We start from the raw sequence: 15,070 nt of genomic DNA on the forward strand, positions 1-15,070 counted from the left end.
ATAAGTATTTTTATGCAATAAGTTCAAAAATCATATGGTTCTTCTTTTATTAATGATTTTTTATTTTCATTTTTACTTTACGTTACTTTGATGGAACAACAAATAATCAGATTTGTTTCTTTTATGAAGCTGTATTTTTTTTCAATAAGCACTTAAACCAACCAACAGACTTTTTCACCTAATAATTAATCAAGTATTTATACTCAAATAGTATTTGAATTAAATGTGGCATAAAAATGGTTAAATTATTGTTATTTTGCAGAAAGTTTTTGTCAAGAGAGAAAAACCTCCTAAACTGAACATTTACATTTTATTTTGAAATTCCTAGGCCAAACCTTTGTCATCTCAGCTATCCTAGACTTTTATTTTGAAAGGTATCTTCACATCTGTTAAGGGACAGTTAGGAAACAAAATCACACTGATAGTTTCATAGTTTCATATAACGATGTTAACATGACCCACAGTCTGTGTCGTGTCCAGGTCCCAGTGATTGGTGACGTCTTAAAAAATTTTTTTTTAATAAAGCAATGATAATGGACTTTTTAAAAACAGTTGATGGAGTTTCAACTGGGACCAAAACAAAGCATCTTAGTTATATATATATATTTTTTCTTTTTTCAGCAGAACCCTTTGTCGTAGTCCCATGGTTTTATTTTCTAAGCTCATGGATCAAGCCTTACTCCATTATTGTCTTGTGGATCATCAGAGCTGCTCAGTGAATATAGTGAGCGAAGGTGAAATTCCCATTTGTCCACATCTTCGTGTGGACAGCCATCAGCTGCTCCTGGTGGACTTCCCGTCACACCTCTCTCCGTCTTCTGGGAGTGCTCATTTTAAAAGGATTTGCAGCATTTATGACGCTCTAATTGTTCTGGCGTACGTCTGTCCCAAATGGTCCAGGATGTGATGACATCATCTTCAGTATAGTTCAGTGGTGGATCAACTGGTCAATGAGGGTAAATGGAGACGTTAAAGCAGGTCATCCAGGCTGAGTTTACCTTAAACCACTCAGTTAAAGAATATCAGTTTGGTTTTTTGTTAAAAAATAGATTATTTTACCAACACTAGATATTGATTATCTTTAAAAACGTCATTTTTCAAGTTTTTTTGTTTTAGGTCTGTTACTTAATAAGAGGGTAATTTTCTCTCTATAGCTGGATGAAATTAATTTTCAGGGCTTCTCTTTGACTTGAAAAAAAAAAACTGTCTTCAGCAGCCATGGTTATTTATAGAAGTTAAATTTTCACTCTGGAGAAAACAGAAGGAAATCTCTCTTTTTAGGTTAATATTCATTTTGTTCATGATTAATTACTATATAGCCTCAGACTATTCACAGCCAGTTAGAGATATCATTTTTAACATGTATTTAATCAGTGCGCCCTGGTAGACCCTCGTGTTGAGACGCCTTTACGCAAGGAATTACAATTACCAACAATCTCAGGTCGAAACCCGGGCGTTTTTTAATGGTCTCTGGAGAAGTGTGACGGAGTGAGCGCCGCGTCACAGAGGAGACGGAGTGAGCGCCGCGTCACCTCGTAGATCATGGAGCTCCTGTCGATCAGGTCAAACTATCAACGCGCACGTCGACGTTGGTACCAGAGAAATATGTGGAATTCTTCTTCTCTCTCTATTTTGGTCCTGACTCTGTGGTAGTTAATAGATTTGACAGGTATGACAGCGATATGTCTCATTAGTCTGACACCTTTTATTTTCAATATAATTCTGTTTCATGTGACAAATATAAACCTCACTTTTCTTCCCTCTTCTCCTTGTTAGATATGTTAGATTTTTTTTTTTTTGCTCCACCGCTGCATGCTCGTGAGAACAGGACAGAGTCATCATAGTGACTGTCTAATATATGAATATTATTACACAGTCGTGTGATATTCTCCACAAAACAGGCAAAGCATCATGGGCCCAGCGTGATGCACAGGTTTGAATTCTTTCTGTTAATATTCTCATATTATTTCACGTGGACACTTTTTCAAAAACAACAAATGTTCTTTAGGTATTTGAAGAAAAAAAAACAGAGTCACATTAATGTTTATTTCATTCTTTTTCACACAATACGACGATTTCAATACAGTTAAACCTAAATCTGTTCTGCGTCAAGTTGGCTTGAAGTCGTGAGCCGGGTTTTCAATGACACACATTCTATTTGACGAGAGAACAAGAGAGAGTCATCGAGATGTTTGTTTTTCTTAGCCTTTTTGTCTTAACATTTTCTGGCAGCATCAGTGAAGTCAAACAACCTTTGTTTTGGTTTGATTTTTTTATACCACCTTTGGATGGTGGTGAATATAAGCCTTGTTAAATCTGCAGCATTATTTAAAACTCCTGGATTATTGAGCCATTTCTGCCTCAGTGTCAACTTCAGAGCCGGTGACAGAGTGACTCAGCTTTTTTGTACTTTTGTCGAAGCAGTTCTTTTGGAATTCTGTCATGTGGCGACGATGTAATACGTATTCTACCCCATGAAGTAAAGAAGCAGAGCATGTTTGTATCAGTTTAATCTAACACTCGTCACTCACCGTCTTGGTTGACACATCTACATCTTTCTACTCCTCCCTCTTCAGTAGAACACCTCCTCCGTCTCTGTCCGTTACACCGACCATCTCCACCTCCTTCCTTTGTCCAGTATATCTACTCCTACAACTGTGTGTTCTAACGCAGCAGTTCTCAAACTTTGACCTCATACAATTCATAAATCATTATTTTCATCATGTAGAAAGGATAGAACTGTAATTGGAACATAATGACTACGGTAACGTTAACCTCAACTCGACCAGATTGTCAGTGGGCACCACGGCATCGTACCGACAATAACATCCTGCCTCAGAGACACGACATCTTTCAGCTCAACCTTCAGGTCTGGGAAAATTGTTGTTTTTTTCCCGGTTGATTTTAGAAAAGCTGATAAAGGTCAGCTAGGCACGGCATGAAACCGCTCTCGATGCAGACTGTCTGTCTGTCGCCACAACCCTCAGACTGTAAAAGACCCACTCATTCCAGCAGCAGGTCTGAGAGTGTCCTCCTGTCTGCAGCTTGAAGAGCGTTTCCTCATCACCATTCCACCGCCTGGTGCTCAGGATCGAACCTCCAGAGCTGTGGGTTATTGTGTGATTGTGTTTTGTGTAATGACTAGAGGTCACAGTGAAGATTACACGTTTATTAATATTATTTATATTTATATGGTTGGTGTGTGAGCTGAATGGGCCAAAATCCACAAAACATTTAAATATTTTTGGATCAGTTTTATTTCTAATCATTTGTCTTCGTTTCGGTCACGTGACCGTCACTGCACGTGTGATTGGGATTTTTCTTGCACAGGTGAAACGCAGAGCTCACATCATGCAGAGTTTTGGGTGATGCAACAACTGAAAATGCCATTTCTCAGACATGAGATGTGGTAAATGCTTACAGCACACTCTGCTTCCCACTCACAGTCAGAATTCACCGTGCTGTAAACCTCAACTCAAAGACGCAGTCGATACTTTGTCTCCCCGTGAAACAGAAAAGCTGCACCATCAGCTCTGACGTTCTCCCAGCTGAAACTGGGATCAAACCCACAACGTACAGCTCTGTGTCAAACCACTGATCAATTCAACCTTTAATTCACACGTATCCATGATGACTCCATCACCTCCAACCACAGGGCTGTCAAATACCAGAGTTAAAAACTGACGTTCCAGAACAGCTGATGATTTAATCAGAAATGAACATTTGGAACTTTATATGTTCCACATTTCAAACACCAGAACCAATTTCCCGTCCCGTGTGCCTAATCAATGGTACACACCTCCACTGAGCTGATGTTATATTAATAACATTTGAACACAGAGCAGTGATTACCTCAGCAGCCCCAAACCCAGAGCACCACAGAGTTCAACCAGTAACACGTTTTCCAATGATCCACTGGCTGCAAAGGCCCGTGATAAGAAGAACCAAATATCATCTGTGCTCCGTGCTAAATCAGCAGAACACGGCTATCGATTGGTCTCCTCAGATTGCCAATACAGTTTGAAGTCCCCTTGGAAACAAAGACGTCTTTGTCAGAGCGTTGATATCATTATCATGCCTTCAGTGCAGTGAGGGGACGCTGGTCGCCGTAGGCCCGATAGTGTCTCCGCTCCAGATGGTGAATGGAGAATTAACTTTTCTACCCATGTGTGAGAAACAGTTTGTTTGTGAAATGTTGTATAAATGCACGGTGAATTGCATTTCTAAACGGAGCGGCGTCTCTCCATAAAGCTGGAGAGACGCTCTGAGAACTGGGATTTGATCTGGGACCAAAAACTGCTGTACAGATTTTTTTGTGATCGTTTTGTGTCTGTGCACATTTATAGAAATCCGTTTTTCTCCAGACATCAGTGAAAGGTTAGTGAACAATAGGCATATTTGAAACCTCACCATAATGTAGCTGAAGAGATTCAAAGTTGAAGCGGCCCAGTCGGTTCTGCCTTTGGTCTCAGCAGGACCCAGAACGGTTCTACGGGGGAGCAGCAGGTCCTCGCTTTCTCTTTAAACCTCTTTGCCGACGGACATGAATATTGATAAACCTCTGAGTCTCTCCTTCGCTTTCACAGCATTTTGACATTTGTTTAATTCCACTTGAAGGACGGCAGCTATTATTAGGATCTTAAATGTGTGTTTTTCTCTCGTTTCACCACCAGGTGCAACAACAGAACCCAGTGCATTGTGATCACTGGTTCAGATGTGTTCCCTGACCCATGTCCAGGAACCTACAAATATCTGGAGGTCCAGTATGAGTGTGTGCCCTACAGTAAGTACCGACCTTTTGTCCTTTGTTTTTTCTAAGCCAGTGTCACAGTACGGTGTTCTCTCTTCCTCTGTGTCCTCTGTATCGTTCATGTCACGTCACCATCCGTCTGGTTCCGTGTCCCTGTCCTGTCCACACTTTCCTGTCCTTTGTTCTTCTAGCACCGTTTTCCTCCGTCTCTTCTTCACTCTGTCACACCATGAACTTCATGAATTACGACCCGTCGTCCCCTTTGATCCTCCTCTGTACAGTCTTTATTATTGATGTGCTCGCTCGTCTTTCCAGTGGATCAACCGGCCCGGGTGGGAGGCTGCAGAATATAGGTTGGAAAGGCAGAACAGTACTAGTACTGGACTCAGAACCCACAACCTCAACACATACAGACACACTTCATCCATGGCCGTAACAAAACTGGCTCCTGGTTAAATAATACTTAAAACACTTCATTTGAAAAGGTAGTTCTACCACATCTCTCTCTCTCCTCCTGGATATCTGGAAGATTTAGCTCCAAAAAAAAACCTGAGATTTTTCCTGTTCTTTGGCAGTAGAATTCCACACCCTTCACTTTAACCTTTGCAATTACACTAATAATGAGATGATGATGATGATGATGAGGAGGAGGAGGAGGAGGAGATGACCTGTGGGAATCACTAATAAGGTCAGATGTACACATGTACATCAGGAGAAGAGACACAAGACTGTACATTCATCATGTTGTTGTGATTTAAATCTGGTCAAATTCTCTTATAGAGATTTTAAATTCACTCCATTTGTGTTTGACGTTCACCATCACACATCATTCTCGGTGACGTAAACCAGTGCAGAAACAGAACGTACGAGTGGACATCATTAGACGCTGCACTTCATTATTTCTTAAAGGTCAACCTCTCCAGGCTGAGGACCTGTAATTATGTGAGGAAAGTTAAACCGTGTACCTCCTGACCAACAATTCTTCCATCCTTTTTTTTTTTTTTTTTTTAAATACTACTTGTTTTTTGGTTGGTTTGTTGTTGTTTTCTGGATTTGCCCCGTAGTTTAGTGAAGTATTGATTCTGTGTCTTGCTGTGTTACCTCATACTTTAATGGAAAGATTAGCCTGGAGATGCACTGGTGTCCACCCACTGTCATGATTATCTTTTGCCTCCTTCTTGCCTTCACGGAGGAGACAGTCCAGACTGCCGTAGACTGGTGTAGACTGGTGGTGAGCAGTGTGTGTTGCTGCCCAAGGACTCCCAGTTTTGGCAGAGGCTGTCTAACGAAAACAATTCCAAACAGGTCCTCACTTCACTTTTGAGCAGTTCCAAACATGCATGTCTGTAGCACCATCTCTTTGCTTCTTAAGGTCCATGCCCAGCCAGAATAGGACCAAGAACACAGAATGTATCCTATCACAGCTGCCCTGGTAAGTGCTTAGTGTTCTCCCAGTTTGATCCAGTCTGCACAAGCCCAGTCCAACCCTGTCCACACGAGCTGTGTGTGTGTTTTGTCTTTTGTGTTTTGTTGCTTTCTTTTCTACACACCTTCGTTGTCACTCTTCTCCAAAAATGTAAAACACTCACAGTCAAACGAGTTTTTACCCCAAACGTCAGGATATATGTGACAGAGATGTAGAAACTGTCCAGAAAAATTGAGGATTTTAATTTCCATTAAAAAAAAAACCAGAAACCCACACCAAACCTAAAAAAAAAAAAAAACAGAAACCCACACCAAACCCTAAAAAACTGACTAGTGATTGGATTATAAATAGACTCTGCCTCTGGAGTTAGTATCTCTTTTATTTTTAACTGTGTTTTTAATTATATTTCTCAGCATTTGCATAACAATGATTTTTTTTCACCCTAGCAGACCTTCCAAAAACTTAAAAATATTTTTTGTCCTTTAATATTTTTTCACTTCCTAATTTAGATTTTGTCATGAACTGCCCTGTTAGCGCCAGCGTTCTCATGTCCCACAGATGGACACATATAACAAGGACTGTTCTGTGTTACTTTACTGAGGTCGGTGTTCTGTGAAAGTTGTATTAAAAGCTAAACAAAAGACACGAACAACAGTCGATGTCATTATTCCCTCAAACATTTGACTCTGAATCTGAGCTCCTACAACACGAGCCCCTCACACTCCTGTCTCGGTCAGGTGTTGAATTTGGGTTTAATGAGGAGTGTTGAATTCGTTGGGTGTTGTGTCTGGGACGGGCTGTGTCACGTGTGTTGAAATGATCTGTATTCAATGTGTCTGATTCTCTTCCCTTCCTCTCTGTGATAAACTGCAGGACGCCTGGACTCTCTCTCTTTTTGTCACTGGTTTCTCATCTCTCTCTCTCTCTCTCTTGTTTCTTTTTCTACTTTTCTCCATTTCTACTAATACCATCAGATTTCCTGTCATGTGTTCCTGTTTTCTTTTCAGACCTTCTCACCCCTCTGCTCTACTCCAGTCTCTTCTTTAATGTTTCGGAAGCTGATTTTTAAGAATTCAACTGTTGTTCATCTTTTTGTCTTTTCTCTTAAGTCTCACTAAGTTGTGTATTTTAGTTTCTTTATGATAGTGATAGAGACTTGGTTTTGTCACTTATACGTCTTCTTTAGATTTATCAATAAGACTAAAGTTTCACTCAACACTTTTTAAAACCAGGTTTTCTAATGAAAATCCAGGAGCAGTGAAGTAACTGTGACTGTTTCATGTGTTGAATTCAGATTTTACTGTCAGTAAAGCTGTGTTTACATTTAAAGACAAATACAACTTCTTCTTCTTTCTTTTCTTCTTCTTTTCCTTCATTTTTCATTGTCTCAGTTTCTTCTTCTCTTTATTTCCCCTCTGTTCTTTTTTCTTCTTCTTCTTCTGTTGTGGAAAATAAAGTCTTAACATTTAGATGGTTAACCAGTTGGTGTTGTTGGATTTAAGAACGGTTCATCCAATCAAACTGTCATTAAAGTTTAACACAAGCTTCGTAAAGTTAAGATTGTTAAAGTAGATGACAAATATAACAGTGAATAAAGTCAGTGCCACCTGGCTCTCTCTCTCTCTCTCTCTCTCTCTCTCTCTCTATATATATATATATATATATATATATATATAAATATACAGTATAAGCATAAATATGTGTGTGTGTGTAGTGAGCATGTGTATTTTAGTCTTAAAGGGTTTTTTTTCTTTATTAAGAAAAATAAATGGATGCTAATTTTGACTTGAACTACACAATGTTTTAATTTCCTGTCAGTAGTCGAGAATAGTCTTTAAATTATTTTTAATATGAACCAGATATTCACGAAGGCTGAGGGAAAAGTCTCAAATTAAAAAGCTACACAGAAAATAGCTGGGATGTTGGTTTAGTTAGAAAACAGTGACACAACTAGAATCTTCTATCAACTCAGTCTAGTCAAACTCAGACTGGGGTGAATGTGTCAGTGTGTCCACGCTGGTCCTGGTTGAATCTGTGATGGACGTCAGATGTTCTAATGTGACCTTTCTTCCTAGAGACGACCTGGTTGGCTCCGTGTCAGCTCTCTCACACCCCCGTCTTCTCTTTAGGTGGACCCTTTCTGTCCTTGTCTCATGACTTGTTCTTCATGTGTATTCATAGCTGTGACAGTTAATTCATAATAATCTCTTTTCTTCCCTTGCACTCCTTTCATTCTCTCTCCCAACGCTTAAAATAGAAGTGGAGCAAAAAGGTAAATAACAGACACCATCCAATCCCCAGCTCCTTGTTTTGTGGCATCTGGTTGTAAACTACCTTTTTTCCCATGGTGGCCCCTACAAAACCATCGCAGACATTATCTGTAAAAACCCCCTCAACTGTAGTATTGATGACTGCTGTAGTGCAAGAGAAGTAAGGCTGGCCGTAAAAAAGACGTAAAAAGATGTAAAACAGAGGGGGTGTGTTGGCTGCAGCCCACGGGGGCGTTCTCTCCTCATTCTTCTCTGGTGCTTTTTCTACTCAGCAGAACCTCACATTGCCTGGCTTCCAAACCCTCTTTCCATAGCATGTCATGGTTCTAGTGTTTCTGGCCTCTTTCTTTCAACTGTTGCTTCCTATTGGTCCTCTGCTCTCCAACACTTTCTCCTTCACTCTTCCCCCCATCACTTTCTGCTTTTCTCTGTCGACCCCCGTGCCTCTTACTCTACGCCTCGGGGCAACAGCCACGACACCTCCAGACATGTTTAATGCTTTTTCTTCTCCAAATATTTGGCGGCGATATTTGCACTTCCACCTCATACTGACACGCCTCCCAGGTACACAGTAGATCGTACACAAGAACACAGACACTGTGCAGACTCCGCTGACTCCGGCTCACATTTGTAACCTCTCACATTTGTTTCCATTTAACTTTAGTTGTTGTTTACAGGACCAATTGTTTTTCCTAAGTTCTCTTTCTGTTCTACTTTCCCTTCGTTTGTGTTCTACTCCCAACAGTCAATCTCTTTTTTTCAGACCACTTTATATCTTTATTTCTTTTCTTTATTAACCTTCCTCTTTCTATTTTTCTATGCACACCACCAACCCACCGTACACGCTGCCTTATGTAGATGTTAGACGTTCTCCCCACTCTTTAATGTGTGTTTGTTCCCATATTCCTCTTAGAATACCTGTAGAACGAGACAGTTTTATTTTCACTAAAATCATGGATCACTGCCACAAATGTTAACCTGTGTGTGTTTTTTATTCTACTTTTCTCCCAAAACTAGTTTTTCTTTGTCCTGGGACTCTGAAATCTGTCGGTGAGCCTTCATTTGTGTATGAGGCGGAGCAACAAGCTGGTGCCTGGTGCAAAGACCCGCTGCAAGCTGGCGACAAAATTTACTTCATGCCTTGGACTCCTTATAGGACAGACACTCTTATCGAGTATTCGTCTTTGGACGACTTCCAAAACGCACGACAAACCATCACCTACAAACTGCCCCATCGGGTGGATGGGACCGGATTTGTGGTCTACGATGGGGCTGTGTTTTTCAACAAGGAGCGTACGCGAAACATTGTGAAGTTTGACCTGCGGACTCGTATAAAGAGCGGCGAGGCCATCATCAACAACGCCAACTACCACGACACCTCGCCCTACAAGTGGGGTGGTAAAACAGACATTGATCTGGCGGTGGACGAGAACGGGCTGTGGGTGATCTATGCCACAGAGCACAACAACGGCATGATGGTCATCAGTCAGCTCAACCCGTACACGCTGCGTTTCGAGGCTACGTGGGACACGGCCTACGACAAGCGCTCGGCCTCCAACGCCTTCATGGTCTGTGGAGTACTGTACGTGGTGCGCTCCACCTACGAAGACAACGAAAGCGAGGTCAGCAAGAGCCTCATCGATTACGTTTACAATACCAAACAGAACCGTGGGGAATACGTCGACATCCACTTTCCAAACCAGTACCAGTACATTGCATCAGTGGATTATAATCCCCGAGATAACCAGCTCTATGTGTGGAATAATTTTTACATCCTGAGGTACAACCTGGAGTTCGGCCCACCTGATCCGGCACACGGTAAGTCAACCACACCCCCAGCCGTTTGTCCTGCACACCGTGCTGTTAGACAGAACTGCAGAAAAACTCATTTTAATCTGTGGACGCGACACATCGATTATACCTTTGGAATTACCCACAAATCTGTCAGGTGTCACAGCTGACTGACTTTTAATTTAGACTCTCTGACGTGATAGAAGAGTTTACAACAAGTAGTGGGACTGACGTGATAGAAGAGTTTACAACAAGCAGTGGGAATCCTAGATGTGTGTGTGTGTCACTGGAGGGAGTGTGTGTGGTGAGTAACACCTCGTAGCCAGTTAGCACGTTGTAGGGGAGCGGCCAATGGGGATTTGGGGGTGTTTTACAATCCCGTCGTTCCCCAGGGACCCCCCCACCCCCCCCCCCCCCCCCCCCACCAGCAGATCTGTGTCGCTCACAGGCAGTAAGTGGTTGAATAGGTAAATATATTCTTCCTCCTGGAAACATGCACGTCTGGACAGGTGCAAAGTCGTGCCCGGGGCCAAGGTTGGGTCATTCTCACCGTGCACTGAAACTCTAAATCTCCATCAGGTATAAAGAAACACTGCAGGTGTATTCTTAGGATTAAGGGCGAGGAGAAAAATGATGGCACACAAAAGGCAGACAGATTAGTCACCCAAGGTCACGTATTTAAAAACATCCAGCTCGTTTTTAATTAAGATGTCAAGAGATGAAGGAAGGTAAGCCTTGGCTTATTATGCTGCTTCATATTAAGCCTGTTTTTAAAAAAAACAGTTTTGTCAAACAACAGAGTTCAGTTCAGTCGTAGTCACACAGAGGTTCAACCACTTTGGACAGGTTTCTGTATTTATTATTATTATTATTACAGTCAAACGGCTCAGTGTTCACCGGTACGTCCGGTGTTGTCAGATAAGGTGCCGGCTGAGGAGACTGGAGCCAAGTCATTTATGGAGAGGCATCAGTCAGGCTGGGCCGTGAGGGAGAACAGGAGGGGCAGGAGGGGCAGGAGGGGCAGGAGGTTCAGTCATGAGGAGCAGTATAAACACTGTTATTTATTTATTTATTTGTGTTTTCTAAATTAGTGTTTGGGAAGAAGAAGTTTCTGTTTTAGTCACCTGGAAAAAACACACATTTGTACATTCATACACAGAACAGCAAATACTACTACTACTACTATTACTATTACTACTGCTGCTACTACTACTACTAAGACTACCACTACCTACTACAACTACTACTACTACTACTGCTACTCCTGTTAGGTCAAAGTTAAGGTTGAAGTTAAGGTCTAAGGTAAACGCATATTGAAACAGGTGGTTTTCAAGTAGAGTTTTGAACAGAGTCAATAGGGGGGGGGGGGGGGGGGGCTGAGCAGCTGGAACTGACAGAGCAATAAGATCCGACGGAACAGGAAGGAGTGGGAATATTAACCAGGTTAAAGCTACAGAGGCCGACCTACAGAGGCCGACCTACGGAGGCCGACCTACAGAGGCCGACCTACGGAGGCCGACCTACAGAGGCCGAACTCCAGGTGGTTGAGTTCTAGGTGTTATTTAAGCTGCACATGATTTTCCCCAACAACATTATGGCTCATTACTATATAAATATAAATATATAGAAGACTTTAAATGTTACCAATAACCTGAACTCCAGGGTGCTGCATTAACACACTCACACACACTCACACACACACTCACCCACACTCACGTTAGCGTCAGCAGCGGCTCTGTCCTCCTCTGTGGACTGCGTACGACGTGCCGTCCCTGTAGCTGACAAATATAAGTTGAGGCACGGCTGATGTGTAGAAGGGAGAATGGTTGAGTGTGATCATTAAGATGTCAATAAACCTGTCCTCCCTCATGGCTGTTGTTGGAACATAAGTGATGGCACTTTTTTCTGGCTGTCAGTGGTCGTCCCTGTCTTGTGATTTCTTGATGTCTGCTTCACCAAGCAGTAAAACGACTGATCAGAATCTTTCCGTGAAGATGCTCTCGTGTTTGTTGGGAAAAAAAAAGAAAAAAAAAAGAAAACTAGAAAAAGGAAAACAGCCTTTTATAGTTGGTGTAGAAGAAACCAACATTGATATAAATGATAACGACATTAATGTTTGTAGTAGAATTAGTAACAGAATAACAATAATTATAGTAATAAAAGAAGACCATTGGATAATTAAAAAACAACAAAACAAATCCTCAAAATAAGGAAAAAGTGCACGATCAAATTATTAATGTCCATTCAGTAAGAAGTAAGAAAGAATAATAAATTATTGTTATTGTTATTATTGTTATTACTATTATTATTATTATTATTATTATAAAACAGGGAAATTACAAGACCAGCAAAATTAAAAAATGATTAAAAATACGTGATCAAATTATTAAATCCTGTTCAAAGTTTAAAAGAAAATAAATAATAAATATTATGGACAATTATAAAACAACAAAAATGACCCTCAAAATAATAAAAAACTACAAGGTTAAATTATTAAAAGCTTATTAAAATAATTAAGAAACCGTTTGTGTTCAGTGTGAGACTGAAGATGAGTTTTAAACCATATTTTAAACCTGTAACAAAGTAAAAGTCAGCAGGATGTTTATCAGATGGCAGCAGAGACTCATCTTTTTACTACCGTATTTTACTAACACAAAAAAAAAAACTCCATGGCTACTTGACGTTGGGACCCCTTGTGGTGTAGGTGGGTACTTGTGAAGTCGGTTAGTGTGGCTGGTGTGGAGTTAAGGTCAACCCTTGTAGGATGACATGGGGTCACAGCCAACAGGTAGAACAGGTAGACCCAGTGGTCTGAGCCTGGACTCTGACCTGCAGCAGAATCATCCACTCAGGCTCCAAGCCCGTTTCCTCTTCTGCATGTAGGCACTAATAGAGAGACATATTCCTTTGTCGCATGTTGTAAATGAGATAATTAAATAGATTTAAATGAGGTACACCAGGAGAAAACCCATTATGCACCTATTTCTTCCGAGCGCTTATTCAGGTACTGTGTAACGCAGTCTCAAACCACTGAGTAAGCAGAGGAAAAAAGCTATTTTTTAACAGAAGTCTGCACAAACAGACACGTGGAACACAGGTGAGCCCAGAAACCTTTTATTTATTCCATGTTGCAAATTAAAATCTTAATCATTTCTGTGAAAAAAAATAAAATCCCCCGGCTGCAGTGCAGTTAACACCCTCACACATCAGGACCTCCCTGTTTGTTCAGAGGTCACACACGTTCATCCCTTCAGATATAGATCTGCATGTGGGGACAGTGAGACGGAGAATGACCCAATTTGTTTGAAATTATAAGGCACGGCTCGGCGGCCAATTAGCCTGCACGACTCTGCATGTGGTCAAGACAGTGATGTGGAAGTGCTTTACAATGCAAAACTGCTGTTTCTGGTGCAGTGGTGTGCATTAGCACTCACCCCAGAGAGCCTCCCTCTTATCGTCTGATGAATTCACAACTCTTGAATAAGCACCTCCGTGATTCATCGCCGTCTCTGCAGCGTCTACGTGGAGGTCGACCTGTGCACGGCATCATTTACACGGAAAACAGAGGGGGGGGGCGTGAACGTGGGAAGAAGTGGAAGTGAGGTGAAGGGAGGTTTTCGTAACATTCGCTGCCTTTTAAGGACACGTCAGGTTCAACGGCGATGACTGGTGGCTGTAGCCGTGATGCAGGAGCAGGGATCAGGAGCTGTTAAAAACCGCCAATTTGTTTTTTTGCCCTCGCAGCACCCACACACCTCCCACCCCCGTAGACGGCTTTGTGAGAGGGAATGTAATGGTTTGGGGGTGGGGGGGTGAGGGGGGGGGTCACCAGTTCTGTGTTTTATTTCTTTTAATTCTCTCGTGATATTTATGTTCCAGCCGCGTCTTCTTTACCTCCTTCTAATGGAGTCGCTCGACTTCTTACTCTTCGTCTTTTACGTCTTGACATTTTTTTCGAGGTTCAGTTAAAGCTTGAACCACGTCCTTGTCCATCAAACACCCACGTTCATGTCCTGTCTGTCTGGTCGGCTCTGACTCCGGCTGTTTCAATCCTGAGTTATAAGAACGGTGCACGGCTAAAGACAGGATGTGACTGAATCCCTTCCTGTGCCTCTCAATTACCGACATACACAACAACAAATTGAATACACACCGTGGTCCTGATGGTCAGAGTCCAGACACAACACAGTATTATTATTACTTCAATCAGAAGTCAATCTATGACTCTGCCTCTAATTACTGGACGTTATTAACATTGTTAACTCTCCTAAAAACATCTCATATCCTAACCCTGAATCTGCAGCCAGCGGCTAAACATAATTGTTCATTCTTTTCTTAAACGGACTGTTGACTTACAGCAGAGCTGTGTTTTGGTTGTGGATGTTTGAATTCAATGAGGTCTTTCTCTTTATAGTATGTAAAGATGGCCTTAAATCAAACACTATTGCACTGCAGGGAATAAAGCCGCAGAAAAAAAGTCTTTTTTCTCCCCCTCTGCCAGCCGTTCCACTTTAGCCCTCCCTTGTGTTTTATAACCACCGTCATGTGACACGGTGTGACGTTGTTCCGTCTACTTACAACCCACTGGTCTGGTTCTTGGTTATGATAAGTTTACGCTCCTGTTCACAGTGTCTCTGATGTTCCATCGTGGGATAAAAACCCCACCACTGTGGTGTCTGGTGTCGACGACGGCGCTCAGCATACGAGGTCAGGGGGTCACCTGTTTCCTCTGAAATCTGATCGTGATCTCTGACGCTCCTCTGCTGCTGAACATGGAGCGACGTGAGGACCGGTTGTTGCCAGTTTCATCCAAAAACACCCTCAGAGATAATG

At 41.8% G+C, this 15,070-nt stretch overlaps 1 protein-coding gene across 8 annotated transcripts in view; it reads left to right on the forward strand.

The window, feature by feature from the left end:
* Positions 1-15,070, forward strand: part of adgrl2a (adhesion G protein-coupled receptor L2a) — a 194,200-nt gene that overhangs the window by 144,302 nt on the left and 34,828 nt on the right. For 5 of the 8 annotated variants that reach the window (XM_025064450.1, XM_025064456.1, XM_025064459.1 and 2 more), the window contains exons 7-9: positions 4,674-4,783; positions 6,123-6,182; positions 9,464-10,264. In XM_025064450.1, the coding sequence (XP_024920218.1) occupies positions 4,674-4,783; positions 6,123-6,182; positions 9,464-10,264 (971 nt within the window). The remainder of the gene's footprint in view (positions 1-4,673; positions 4,784-6,122; positions 6,183-9,463; positions 10,265-15,070) is intronic. The other 3 variants (XM_008328904.3, XM_025064467.1, XM_017042818.2) reach the window with 1 other exon arrangement.

This window comes from Cynoglossus semilaevis, chromosome 2 (genome assembly GCF_000523025.1).
Source record: "Cynoglossus semilaevis isolate Cse_v1.0 chromosome 2, Cse_v1.0, whole genome shotgun sequence".
Classification (NCBI taxonomy): domain Eukaryota; kingdom Metazoa; phylum Chordata; class Actinopteri; order Pleuronectiformes; family Cynoglossidae; genus Cynoglossus; species Cynoglossus semilaevis.